Genomic DNA, 15,111 nt, shown 5'->3' with positions numbered 1-15,111 from the left:
CACAAATGATATTAATGAAAATACTGATTTAAATTGTCATATATTTGTACAGCATAATAATTAATTACTCTCCTGCGCGTCAGTTTTACTTTAGAGACACGTTAAGCGTTTACGTACAGTACGTTGAAGTACGTACGACACGCACGGTGTATAGTGAGCCGCCGGCAATCTTCATGCAAATTAGCTCGACGCAGACATATTGATATCAGTTTGTACCATCCCAACATTTTCGTATGTAACTAGTTTTTGTTCTTTTCAGTTTTTTGCGTAACGCATCCTTATTCAGTCATGCCCACGGCTGCGTGACAACATTTTGAAAGTACATGTATTAATCGATTTTCCGTGTTAATTTAACATCCTATGTACAATTTCGGTTTTCGTTCGACAGTTAAATAACCTAGACTTGATGAAACAACATAGATTAATTTCCACTCGATACGACGAATCCGAATATGTACATATGTATGGGTATTTAGCCTACGTTATGTACAAACGTATATGATACACGTGTAAATTTAAATTTAACTGATGAGGAAAGTATAATCAAATTAATTACTGTGATCAATTGTACAAAGCTTCTCGTCAGATTATGATCAGCTCTTTGATGGCAAATCGTGACGCTCTCTACCATATTCTATTAACTTATGTACGAAACATCTGTATAATAATTAAAACAAGTAAAAAAAAGCCGAGGCTCAAAATTGTGCCCGTTCAACGGACTGTGCATTTGACCAAACTACATCTAGAAGCCCCTGCTCCACAACCATTTGTCGCAAACAAGAACAACATCCGCGAACCCGTGACTCATTCCACTGTACTCACTTTTCGCCAAGTTTTAAGCACCTTACCAGCGCCTTTCGGTTGTTAGTTTTCCAGTTTCAGAGGTGAACGAGAACAGAAAACGCGGTGATTCATCACCCCATCGTGTATACAAATCTACGTAATTAAATGATTGCTTATTCCTGCCTTCGAGGCAGCACATGTGTTGTTATATGATGCACACAGTTCAATAATGCTGCATGAGCTTAAACATCATCTATGATCCCATGCAGGGTAGGTGGTACTGTAAAAGATAAAATGATGATGAATATGATGAATATTATGATGATGATGATGACCATGATGATCATGATGCTGATCATGTTGATCATGATGATCATGATGATCATGGTGTTGATCATGATTATCATGATGTTAATCATGATGATGATGAATATGCCCATACCAATCACGATTACGATGATGAGGAATGATGAATATGATGACGAATGATGATGAAGATGATGATGAAGAAAACGATGATGATGAATATGGTAATGATTATGTGGATCATGGCAATGCAAATCACGATGACGAATGATGATGAAGATGCTATTGTTAATGACTGTTTTGCTGGAGCTATCATTAGCACATGCACCAGCATAAGTATCTTGACTATGATTAAAAGCATCATAAACATTATTATAAGAAACAGCAAAAACAATAACGGCCTTCATATGAGTGCGGTGGTTGTGGCGGTGGTTTTGATAGTGATGGTGGTGGTGGCGACCACCTAAGAACATCAGTAATGTATGACTTTTTTTTACTTACAGTACCAAAACAAATACGTATAGTTCTTTTTGTATTGATGTAACGTATATATTAATAAAGGTTGTATTCCGTTTCAATGTTATTAAAAGCTGTTTAAAATATTGAATAACAAATAACATTCCGGCCGATGACGGGCAATTTAATAATGTTAACACTTCAATACACGCAAAAAGCACTAACTAAACCGCACGTGTGCCATTAAGTAGTCTCAACCCGTTAAGTACATTTCGCCACTCCTCAATCGCTTTAATGTTAATGCGCGAATCGAACTAGCATGCGACGCTGGGGTTGCTGTGTACACTATACATTGTATCATTCTCTCTGTAATCTTAAACAAATCTGTTACTTCGTGACCCTGTTAGAGTGACACGGAGTACGTTTCGGTTTTGATTTCACACTCGCGGCGCTCTCGTGTTATAGATCTCAATACAGCAAACTGAATCATTTCCGATCAACCAGACAATATTCTGTCACGATGGTCTGAAGCCCTTAACGGGCACAATGAATACGGAATGTAAACATTTCGACTGATAAGTACAATGCACTGACTTACCTCTGCCACTTCTTCCAACAAATCGCAGATCGTTGAATTTCGCCACTCGATTTTTCATATAAGCCGTATTGTTGCGAATTTCTCCGAAATAGTTCTCGTCATTTCCACAAGCAATTGTCACTTTTGTCCCGTCTTTAATTTCACCGGTGGCGATTAATTTGAAGGGCGCAGGGAGCGTTTTGTTCGATCGCCAGTGTGACGGCAGCTTGGTGCACAGGAAGTTTGGACTTCCGGTCCGAATGAGGTCCCCCTGGTGTTCTGAGAGTACAGCATTCATGCCCCTGTCCCCGGGGTAGGCGTCCAGTTGACTCATGGTCCCCGTTTGATTGTCTGGGAACGGCGTTAAACCGTTCAAATCTGTCGGTAGATGCATGTGGTTAAGTAATTTCTCCCAACACAGATTCAAAATACCACCAAGTATCAACAAAATATTAAACGTTTAATCTTTACTACTGCTCGGTTTTGTTAACCAGATCGTTTAAGTAGTTTTAACTATATGCGACCGATGTTTCGTTGTTTTGTGGTTTTATGAATGGCTAAATGTTTGCGTTCAACCACTCCTCGTGCCTGATTGGCTGACTGACTCAGTGAGCCAATTCATGCGTGTAAAAATTATTGCGGCGTAGTAAATCTATTTTTAGACGAGAGGTTTTTCCCATGCGGTAAACATGTAATAAATATACTGCTCCGTTAGGTAATTAACGTGTTACAGACGTAATTACAATTATACTATCGTACATAAACAATTAATACTGCATAATACGGCCCTTGTAAATACGTTTATTCCGTAATATACGTGTGTCGTGAAACGAAATAAACATAATGTACATGAACAAGTTCACAGCGTATTTTGTTGCACGTCCGTTTAAATCATCTGTTTATTGTAAACGCACTCCTACGACGCGCTGAATAATTTATTTTCAAGTTGAACTTTAAAGATGTGTGGGGTAAAGACAACCAATGACATTCATCCATGTACGATCCTCTAACATTTAATGTCTACAAACGAGTCAGCACATTTTTTAAAGTTCGAAAATAATAATATATATGTTGGGTGGACATGCACGAGTGGTGCGATGGTCGAGTGGTAACACTCTGGTCTACCATTCCAGAGGTACCCGGTTAAATTCCCGGCCGGGGCACTGGAAATTTCAGAAATGCTTAAAGTGTTTCCCACCCAACTAGAGATGTACTGGTATGAAACCCTGGTAATTCTCGCGTGTTTCGGTGCTATACACTGAGCACGTAAAAGAACCAAGGTATCTATTCGCAAAGAGCTAGAGTATCGCACCCGGACTCCTTGTATCCCAATACTGTCTCTTCTGCTTGTTGTCTCTTCAGCAAAACCAAAGGACCCCATTGGAAATAAGTGCTTGCACTTTCATGGGTTATCCTTGACCGCAAGGTCAAAATAAATACATACAATACACTAATTAACAATAAGTGAAACATCTGCGTGCTCAGTATCGAGCAAATTTAGAATTAAAAAAATGCAACTAAAGGAAACTGAATGTGGTAAAATCAAGCAAAACATACAATGTTTACCAGTGGTTTATCTGTTATTATTAATAATTATACTCTGCGTTTTAGCAAAATGTCACGTCAGATACTGCGGACTTGCACGTTTCTTAACCGGATTTCGAAGCTTTTGTCGTGAACTTAATTTATGAGAAAAAGCCATTTGTGTTGTATCTACAATTTTTTTAAAGATCTACTCCACGAATTATCGTCACGTCTTCTTAGAACAGAAAAAAAATCATCCGGGTTACATGTAAAAATGTATCGTATTCGAAACGGGCTTAATTAAGGATTTAAGCTAGTCGTACAAAAATGGCTTTTATGCAAGATTTATAAAATCATTTATTTAGTTTGATGAATGTGATGATGAGGAAGATGATGATAGCGTTGGTGGTGTGGTGGTGATGGTGGGATGGAGAAGAAGAAGACGAAGAAGAAGATGATGATCGTGTTGATGAATATAATGGACCTTAATCTTAAGTTTCACAATCGCATAAATTTTGTATAAAATCACAATTCCTACGTCTTCCGCACAAGTTGAACTTAGCAAACAAAACATAAACCTATATATGTCATTCTGACATATTCATATAGTACATTTCCAACTGGAAAATGGCAGCAGACGACACTTGCCATATAGACTGCATTATGCTCTCCATTCATATGAAAACGAAGCCCAAGGCGGACATAAGCAATAGTTTCAACATAAAGAACAAAACTCTAATGCAGACACTGATCCTAACGATTAAAATAAAACTCCATATTCCACAATGCACGCCTGACATTTTTAAGGATTAAAAATCACACCGGTACCTCCTTATAAAGAGCATGCAGACATAGTCCTCATCCGGGGAGCATATTCCACGCTATGAAACGTTGCTTGAAATCGCATGAAAACTTGGCTGCAGCGTTAAAAGGCAGAAATTGAAAATATCGTATTTTCCGCGGCGGTGTATTGATCCATGCGCATGCGCCTAGGTCTGAAAGGAGGCTCTAGGCGGCGCTGTCTGTGACATTGTCGGTTTGTCGTTTAGAGGACATAATCTAAACCAAGTACCGCACGCTTAGCACGTGCTTTCGGCAAAGTCCACAGTGCACGTACAAGGCGTGTTCCTTCAGCACTGTGCTGATGGAAAGGTCGCCTGCTCGCGATTATAGAGATTATATAACAATAAAGGATTTGCGCTTTTAAATTTGCATTGTAACAGTCCACTGAAATCAAGTGTTCAAATATATTTTTATTATTTCAAATGTGGAACAATGTCGCTGTTATAAGGAGACCCATTAGAACAGTATACGGTTACGGGTGTATGTGTCCGCATATCATCTATAAGCACATGAAAACTATCTTGAAATAATAAATCTATTTACATGTCTTAATAAGTGGTTGCTTTGCTTTGTAGAATAGATCAAGTAATCCGAAAAGATCCCTAAAGCAAACGTATTTTAAACGAACATGTTTTTAGTTATATAAACTAAAGTACTAAACAATTTCTAGATTCAATAATAAAAACTAATGCTGTTGTATTTTTTCATTGTTTATTGGTTATATGTTTCAGACTTCACTAGCATTGCCATTGACACAGCTTTTGATATTCAAGGATTCTGTTTGTATGCATACTTTGTGTTTTTATAGTTTTCGATGTCGGAAATGTTGATGCCATGCATGATTATTGTTCATGACCGTGATATAACGTGGTTGAGTTATGTGAAATGAAAACGTTCGACTCAAAAGCCTATAGAAGTATTAAAATTTGAGCAGAAAAAAAGGCAAAAGGAATCCATCCAAGAAACCGAAAAGATGCGTATACAAGATGTTTGCTGTTAGGATTTGTTTGTTGTTGCGGCTTTTTTTCTAATGTAGTAATGAGTAGTCGTGTGTTGTTCTTTAATTTCGTTACATTATTAACGTAAATGGAAAAATAGATGATACTAAAAATGATTTGTCAACAATATTATTCTATTACGCGATCAGTTATTTGCGGAAAGCATGAAACACTACAACCACATATATACTGATTCCATCAAACATGGACGTACTGCCTTTATTCTGGCACCCGATCTTTATTTACGCCATTAGTAAAGACCTGAAAAACTCTAATCTATGGTAACACCGTTTAATTAGAGATGACAAAGTAAATAAATTTTCCATAAATTCAAAGAAAATAAAATATCGTCATTTTAGTGTTATCTTGTTTATTCAAAAAGTAACACTCTATTTGTCTGCCGATTGTTTGGCATGTCCTCGGCCATGGGTAGCTTGAAGTCCGACTTAAGTTACGTCTTTCTATAAGAGGCTATGAAAACGAGCTTTTAATAAGTAAGTTCCAAATACAAATCTGAACTTAATCTAATTTCGAGATTGCCTTTTTAACATTTCATAGGAAAATTGTCAACCAGTTTTTGCTTAAAGCTTACTTGAGATTCCACAGTTTTAAAATGTTCGGTTTCTTGTCAATCTTATATACATACGTAAATAGTTGGCACGGTGAAAGATTTAAGCTTACAATTCTGCTTACAAAATATTGCATTAATACTAATTTATCATTAGAAATTACCAACGACTTGAAGAATTTTATAAATTTCACGAATTTCCTTAACTTATCCTTAGGAACTTTGTAAACACGGACCCTGGCCACTGATAGCGCATTTGAGGAAACAGTGCATCGACCAATGAAATAGCAATAAACCATTTCTAATTAGGCACACACTTAAAGTAAACCATTAATAGGTGACACTTTCTTCCTGCTCGTTGTTTTGTTTCCTTGAAACAGGTGGTGCAACTTATTATTTAAAATGCTTACATTAATTAATTTCATGTTTACAAGAAAGATTTTTAAATAAACTGATATATGAAAAAATGTCTGTTTTACTTTATGGCTATAAATTAAAAATGAAAACAGTATTTTTATTTGTAAAAAGACGTGCAATGGAATGTCAACTTCTTCTGCTCCAGTCAGCACATCCTATTAACCCTTTGCATGCTGGGAAATTTGTATTTTGCTAAAATGTCGTCTGCTGAATTTCTAAAATTAGCATATTCTTCGATTTTTTTCAAAGAATACTATCAGAATAGCATACAGTTTGGATCCAGATGAGACGCTACAGAACACAGTTTGGATCCTGATGAGACGCCACGTTCTGTGGCGTCTCATCTGGATCCAAACTGTTTGCAAAGGCCTTCAAAATTCGGTTCCCGCACTGAAAGGGTTAAAACCAGCTAATCGTAGTCACATAAAATAGCGTGATAGTCCCATGACTTCATGTCAGAGTCACATTTGAATTCGATTTATGATGTCTTACGCGTCTGGGTTAGTCTCACAATGTCATGGGCGATATCATAATCCGATAATCGTGTATCCGGATGTCGAAGTCTACAAGTGTGATACGTGCTAGTAATGCGGTGCTATAATCGTGTGTTAAAGTTTATAAGTGCCATAGTCGCATGTCGTAGTCTGTTATAGCCGCATGTACTCGTATGTCATAGCCGCGTGTAGAAATATGTTATGGTCGCATATCTTATTATGTCATAGGCACGTGTCCTTTTCTGTCATAGCCGCGTGTTGTAGCCTGCCATGTCCCCATTTCGTAGAATGCCACGGCAGCATGTCTTAGTTTGTTGTTCACGCATGTCTTTGTCTGCGATAACCAACTGTCGTTGTGTGTTCTAGCCTCATGTTGTAGTCTGTCATCGCCGCATATCGTAGCCCTTCAAGGCCACATCTCTTAGTCTGCTGTAGCAACATGTTGAAGTATGTCATGGCCCCATGTCGTAGTCTTTCATGGCAGCATGTCGTAGTATTTCATCCCCGCATCTCGAAGTATGGCGTGTCAGCATGTCGTTGTATGTCCTTCAGCATATCATAGTATGTCATGGCAGCATGTATAAGGGTGATGGCTTCATAGCTGCATGTAATAGTCTAAAAAGGATATTTGTGTATGCCATATTATTACAGTGTGATAGCTTAGCTTAGTCATATTTTGTAATAGTTGCACATGGTAGTCGTCTTGAAGTGTCGAATCTCATACACAGCATTATAAGTGTATTAAAGGGACCGTCAACCGCGATTATAAGTATTATAAGTGTATTAAGCATAGCTTATGGGGAGCATATATGTGACGCGTTCTGAATAAAACGAGGCTTAATGCATGTGCGCAAAGAGTCGTCCAAGAATAGCCTGTGCAGTCCGCACAGGCCATTCAAGGAGGACACTTTCCGGCTTAATTGGATTTTTGCTAAGAAGAGACTTCATTTTAACGAAAAATACCATAAAAGCGGAAAGTGTCGTCCCTGATTAGCCTGTGCGGACTGCACAGGTTAATCTGGGATGACACTTTACGCACATGCATTAAGCTCAGTTTTCTCAAAACGCGACTCATATCAATCTTGATACTGTAATGTCCTTAAATGCTTAATGCACATGTTTTGTCTGATGTGAAAAATGTAACCCAATTGTATGATAACAGTACGTAGTGTTATTGAAATGTAATCTCAATTGTATGATAACAGTGCGTAGTTTTATTGAAATGTAATCTCAATTGTATGATAACAGTACGTAGTGTTATTGAAATGTAATCCCAATTGTATGATAACAGTACGTAGTGTTATTGAAATGTAATCTCAATTGTATGATAACAGTGCGTAGTTTTATTGAAACGGTTTGTTAATAAGTTTGTTTCTAATAATTCATGTTCAGTTGTTTACCAGATATCGCTGCATTTAAAATGAAATCGTGACAACATAAATAAAATATACGGTGTAAGAATCGCACGATGGAGACGCTTCATGCACGTGGTAAGTGCGTTTGTGGGTTTCGTACACCATTCACATGTAACCACATCGTTTTTCGCACCATAATGATGATTGTCTTATTAGTATTGTGTGGTACGCATGAAAAAATTCATAATTCCGGTAGCGTAAAGTTCAATTACATGAATGATTTATACGCTAGCAACAATCGTGCGTTATTGTATAGAATGAAGACACGTATAACCTCAGGTAATCACATAAACGCGCTATATTGGCCACTAGTATTCATATACAAGAACTATACTTATACTTCCTATATTATTCTTCTTATGTAACTAACAAAACCAATTCTTATTATAATGTTCATAGTGCTACTAATATTACTACTGCAGCTACTTTACTATTCTGGCGGCTTTGGTCTTAACCACAGCCTCAAACACAAACAGATATTACAGAGGAGCTGTATAACAAATTAACATACAGCACCAGCTGTAATCTTCCATAATGCATTACTAGTATTTATGATTATATGATTTTGTTTACAGCTGAAACGTTTGCCAAACCGCAGTTCTAGATTCAGCGAAATTTTCGCATCAAGATTTTGCAAGGACCCCCCTTAATTCTTTGTGAGAGATAAGTTACAAAAACGTCTCTTACTTGCTTCACTTGTAAGCTCAAAAATAATTGTGTATCCTGTACGCGAACTTGGGTATAAAATGCCAAGAAATCGTTGCTCGTTGCAATCTCCAATGTGGTCAACAATTGACTCCAAATAATCGGACAAGTATACAAACAAACGACTTAGAATAACAATTCGCCATAGTCCCTTTTTCAAACAATACGCATAACACGGGAAATACAGAAGAACGCGCTGGGTACATACAGCCCAAATCATACGTAAATGTGCTGGTTACTGATGACACATCGTTACTGGGAAACAAAAAGATAAGAAGACAACCGTCATTGAGATTACCCTGGATACTGAACAAACTCGTTAATTAAATTACCCGGGATTTTAAACAAGTATCGTTAATGAAATAACCCGGGATAATGTACAAACTCGTTAATGAGATAACCCTGAATACTGATCAGCACATCGTTATTGTGATAACTTGAATACTGATCACACATTATTATTGAGATAACTTGGATACTGATCACACATCGTTATTGAGATAATCTTGGATACTGACCACACATCGTTATTGAGATAACCCTGGGCACACATCGTTATTGAAATGACGGTCGATACTAAAGAAACATCGCTATTGAGATAACCCTGCATACGGAAGACACATCGTTATGTACACATCTTTTTTTTACATAACCATGGAAACTTAAAACAAACCTTAACTGAGATGAACCTGAATATCGCAGACAAATTGTTATTGAGATAATTAAAGCTGAAGACACATTTTTATTTAGATACCACTTGATACTGATGACACGTGGTTATTGAGACTAGCACCGGGTACACATTGTTACTCATAACCATGCGCAAACCATGCATGCAGAAAACAAATTGTTATTGCGTTATTAACGCTGAATACATAAGAAACAACGTTACATAAATGTTGTAGATATATCAGATGCATTGCTACTACTGCATTAATAAGTCCTCTCATTAATTAAATATCACTTAATATGAAAGACAAATCTATTTTGATCCACCACATAATAATGAAGTCACGTCGTTATGCTAGGTTTACATCTGGCCACGATTACCACGATGTCCCCGATTCCAGAGCATCGTGGCGAACGTAACAGAGCGTAGAGTCGAATCGGGGTGATCGTGGGGGAGCGTAACGCAACGTGGTTGAATCGGGGACATCGTGGGCATCGGGGCAGATTTTAAATCAAACTTAAATTTCACCATTTTCTAATCTCAAATCGTAGGTCAAATCGCAGGAGATCGCAACAAAGCGGCTTTGTCGTAGGAGATCTTAACAGGACGTAACGGAACGTGGTGGAGCGTGGAAGCCAATCGTGTTGATCGCAACAAAGCGTAACAGAACGTGATGCAAATCGTGGGCTCGATCGTAGCAACAAAACGTGCTGATTTCGTAAGGAAGCGTAACAGAACGTGGAGTATACCATTTAATCGTAGAGCTCCCCGATTTTTTAGCCTCTGGCTAATCGGGGAGATCGTGGCCAGATGTAAACTTAGCATTACGAAGTTACCACTAAAACAGAAGATACGTCGTTACGAAGAATATACTAAATAAATAAAAAGACGCATCGTAAATGAAATGCCACTTCATTCGAAAGACACATCTTAAATTAGATACAACCAAGGTACTGAAGACACGCCGTCATTAAGATAACTCTGAAGTTAGAAGACACATCGTTATTGAGATAACTCTGGACACAGAAAACACATAGTTATTGAGATAACCCTGGACACAGAAGAGTGAGAAGACACATTGCTACTGGCCCTGGGCACATAAGACACATCGCTACTGGCCCTGGACACAGAAGATACATCGCTACTGGCCCTGGACACAGAAGACACATCGTTACTGGCCCTGGGCACAGAAGACACATCGCTACTGGCCCTGGACACAGAACCACGTCGTTACTGGCCCTGGACACAGACGACACATCGCTTCTGGCCCTGGACATAGAAGACACATCGCTACTGGCCCTGGACACAGAAGACACATCGCTACTGGCCCTGGACACAGAAGACACATCGTTACTGGCCCTGGACACAGAAGACGCATCGTTACTGAGTGACACTGGACACAGAATACACATCGAGATTTAGATAACCCTAGACAAACAAAACACATCGTTACTGAGATAACCCTGGACAAAGAATAAACATCGTTATTGAGATAACATTGAACAAATACAACGCACTGTAACTTAGATAATATGGGACAAATAAAACATATGTTACTGAGATAACACTGAACACAGAAGACACATCGTTATCGAGATGACTTTGTACATAAAGGACACATCGTTATTGAGGTAACTCTGGACATAGAAGGCACATCGTTTTTGAGAAAACTTTGGACACAGAAGACACATCGTTATTGAGATGACTCTGGACATAGAAAACACATCGTTATTGAGATAACTCTGGATACAGAAGACACATCGTCACTGAATTAATCCTGGACATAGAAGACACATCGTTACTGAAATAACCCTGGACATAGAAGATACATCGTTATTGAGATAATCATGGAAGATATTGTTATTGAGATAACTCTGGACACAGAAGACCAACGTTACTGAAATAACCCTGGGAATAGAAGACACATCGTTACTGAGATAACCCTGGACATAGAAGACACATCGTTATTGAGATAACTCTGGATACAGAAGACACATCGTCATTGAATTAACCCTGGGCATAGAAGACACATCGGTACTGAAATAACCCTGGATATAGAAGATACGTCGTTAATGACATAATCATGGACAAAGAAACCACATTGTTATTGAGATAACTCTGGACACAGAAGACACATCGTGATTAAGATAACCCTGAGCATATAAGACACATCGTGATTGAGATAACCCTGGAAATAAAAGACACATCGTTATTGAGATAACTCTGGACACAAAAGACACATCGTCATTGAGATAACTCTGGACACAAAAGACACATCTTTAATGAGATAACCATATATACAGAAGAAGCATCGGTATTGAGATAAGTATGGACATAGAAGACACACCGTTATTGTGATAATTCTGGACACAGAAGACACATCGTTACTGAAATAACCCTGAACATAGAAGACAAATCGTTCTTGAGATAACTCTTGACATAGAAGATACATCGCTATTTAGATAATTCGTGACATAGAAGATTCGTCGTTATTGAAATAAATCTTGACACAGAAGACACATCGTCATTGAACTAACTTGACATAGAAGTCACATCGTGACTGAGAAAGCCCTGGGTACAGAAGACACATCGTTATTGAGATAACTCTGGACAAAAATACACATCGTTACTGAGATCACCCTGGACACCGAAGGCACATCTTTATTGAGATAACCCTGAACACGCAAGACACATCGATGTTGAGATAATTCTGGACACAGAAGACACATCGTTATTGAGATAATCCTGAACACACAAGACACATCGTTGTTGAGATAATTCTGGACACAGAAGACACATCGTTATTGCGATAACACTGAACAAACAAGACACATCGTTGTTGAGATAATTCTGGACACAGAAGACACATCGTTATTGAGATAACCCTGAACACACAAGACACATCGTTGTTAAGATAGTTCTGGAGACAGAAGACACATCGTTATTGAGATAACCCTGAACACACAAGACACATCTTTGTTGAAATTATTCTGGACACAGAATACACATCGTTATTGAGATAATCCTGAACACACAAGACACATCGTTGTTGAGATAATTCTAAACACAGAAGACATATCGTTATTGAGATAACCCTGAACACACAAGACACATCGTTGTTGAGATAATGCTGGACTTAGAAGACACATCGTTATAGAGATAATCCTGGACACAGAAGACACATCGTCATTAAGATAACTTCTGACGAAGAAGACACGTTGGTACTGAGAGATAACCTTGGGTACAGATGACACATCGTTATTGAGATAACTCTTTACACTGAAATCGCATCGTTATTGCAATAACTCTGGACAAAGAATACACATCGTATTAAAATAACTCTGGACAAAGAAGACACAACGTTATTGAGATATATTCTGGACACAGAAGACACATCGTTATTGAGAAATCTCTGGACACAGAAGACATAATGTTACTGTTACTGTTACACTAGACATATCAGACTCTTTGTTTTTTTGGAAAATCACCTGATCAATAAAATACGTCGTTTCTTTGGAAATGATCGATGCAGAAGACACACACAAAAAAAGTACCATTAAACATACGGAATCACACTCAATACGTATCCCACGCATATTGCAATAATGTTCATTTTTAAAATCTTCACAATGCCCAACATTAAAGGGGACAATATTTTACACACAGTAGAATATTTATAAATACCCCTATACATTATACATGTGAAATACAATTGCATGCTATCGCCTAAAACACTTCGCCTCTGTGATAGTGTTAAGAACAGCATACGTACTCAAATTGCACATGTTACGTGGAAAAACATATTTGGGTAGATCCTGGTTTTGCTGATATGGTGTATCAGTGTATTTATAAGCCAACTGATAAGGTTGTTTTTTTTATAAATAATGTTTTTGGTTTACACATTTTTGTTTATTCTTTAAGATTTTATTTATATGGTGTTGTCAGAGATTGTCAATTATCCAACTTTTTGCCACAGATAAACAAAAATAAATTGAACTGAACATCAAAAAGTGAAATAACACGAATGGCGTACTGAAAGGACATATTCGTTTATGAGTTATCCTCATTAGAAATTTATATATATATAAATATATAGCGTTACAAACGCGACTCGATTGATTATTTTGGAGTGATTCTTTCGTTATATTTTTGACAATACGTTGATAAATTATTGGCGTCGCACTGAAGTGCGGCGACTCGTATGTAATACGTTTTTTTTTCGCTTATGGTAACAGTATACTAAATAATTGTTTTATGTAGGCTGTACTCTCTAAAAGAATATCATAGTTCACTCGAAGGCATGTTTTACACTTTAAACTGATGTACTCTCTAAAAAAAATATCATAGTTGACTCGAAGGCATGTTTTACACTTTAAACTATTGTTCGGGTTTTATCTTTCGGAGGTAATGGTAGGGCATAAATAGGTGAAATATGATAAACTTGGAGAATTAAGTAAAGCCTTGCACTGAAAAAGGTTACATTCCACTAAGAAAGGGCCGAAAAAAAAGTTGCCAAAACAGTCGATTTTAATTCGTGTAAAGTTCTTTCTTGGATTGAACATGACCTATCTTTTTTATTGCATAAATCAATTCCGCTTAGAATGGCCTTTAAGAAAAGGTATGGTTATGGGGGTCTCTATGTGCAAAATGTTGCATTTATTTTCGCCCAAAAATGTCGCTTTTACATTGAATTATATAGGGAAACTATTTAGTATATTGTGACCTTATGGGAGGAGAAGTTATTTTACGGATCAATGTATATATTTTTGTTGTCAGAATATCTTGCATAGTGGTGATTTTTTGTGTAAATTAGTGTAAATAAGTACTGCATTTGTGCCTATTACATTTGCTACAACATTTATTGCCAATAATGCAAAGCTAATTCTTTTATTTATAACTGATCACAGGGACTGGGCAATTATAAAAGATCACAGGGACTGGGCAAAAACGTGAACCGGTGAAATTAGTTTAAATACAGTCTTAAGACTGCTCCTCAACAAACATCATCAGCATGGATTCCGCCGTCTTAGAATGTTTCGGCCCTTTACTTCCATGAACATTCTGATAGCGGTGGGCCCACAGTGGTGATCAGTCACTGTGTGTTGGTTGATTGCCTCCAGCTCTTCTCCTCTCGCCTCAGCCACAGCCAGCTTGATGCCCGTTCGGCTGCTTGGCTCAGTCTCTGGATAGCCACTCGTATGTTGTGTAGTGGTTACACGCTCGCTTCACATGAGAGAGGCCCAAGGTTCGAGCCCCAGTAGAATCAAATTATTTTATTTGTGTTATATGTTAACTTTTTGTTTTGATGTAGACATTTTAGTTTAAATAAATATGCTGTTTTATGCCCATGAAATA

General features: G+C 37.6%; 1 protein-coding gene across 2 annotated transcripts in view; it reads right to left on the bottom strand.

The window, feature by feature from the left end:
- Positions 1 to 15,111, bottom strand: part of LOC127853225 (runt-related transcription factor 1-like) — a 49,242-nt gene that overhangs the window by 18,366 nt on the left and 15,765 nt on the right. The window contains exons 1-2 of one of the 2 annotated variants that reach the window (XM_052387515.1): positions 4,475 to 4,526; positions 2,144 to 2,500 (exon numbers count right to left, since the gene is read on the bottom strand). In XM_052387515.1, coding sequence (XP_052243475.1) covers positions 2,144 to 2,456 — 313 coding nt within the window. In that variant the 5' untranslated portion in view covers positions 2,457 to 2,500; positions 4,475 to 4,526. Of the gene's footprint in view, positions 1 to 2,143; positions 2,501 to 4,474; positions 4,527 to 15,111 lie in introns of those variants that run through there. The other variant, XM_052387514.1, reaches the window with a different exon arrangement.

This window comes from Dreissena polymorpha, chromosome 12, assembly GCF_020536995.1.
Source record: "Dreissena polymorpha isolate Duluth1 chromosome 12, UMN_Dpol_1.0, whole genome shotgun sequence".
NCBI lineage: Eukaryota > Metazoa > Mollusca > Bivalvia > Myida > Dreissenidae > Dreissena > Dreissena polymorpha.
The sequence above is the reverse complement of the archived record's forward strand: the minus strand, read 5'-3'. Positions and strand labels throughout refer to the sequence as shown.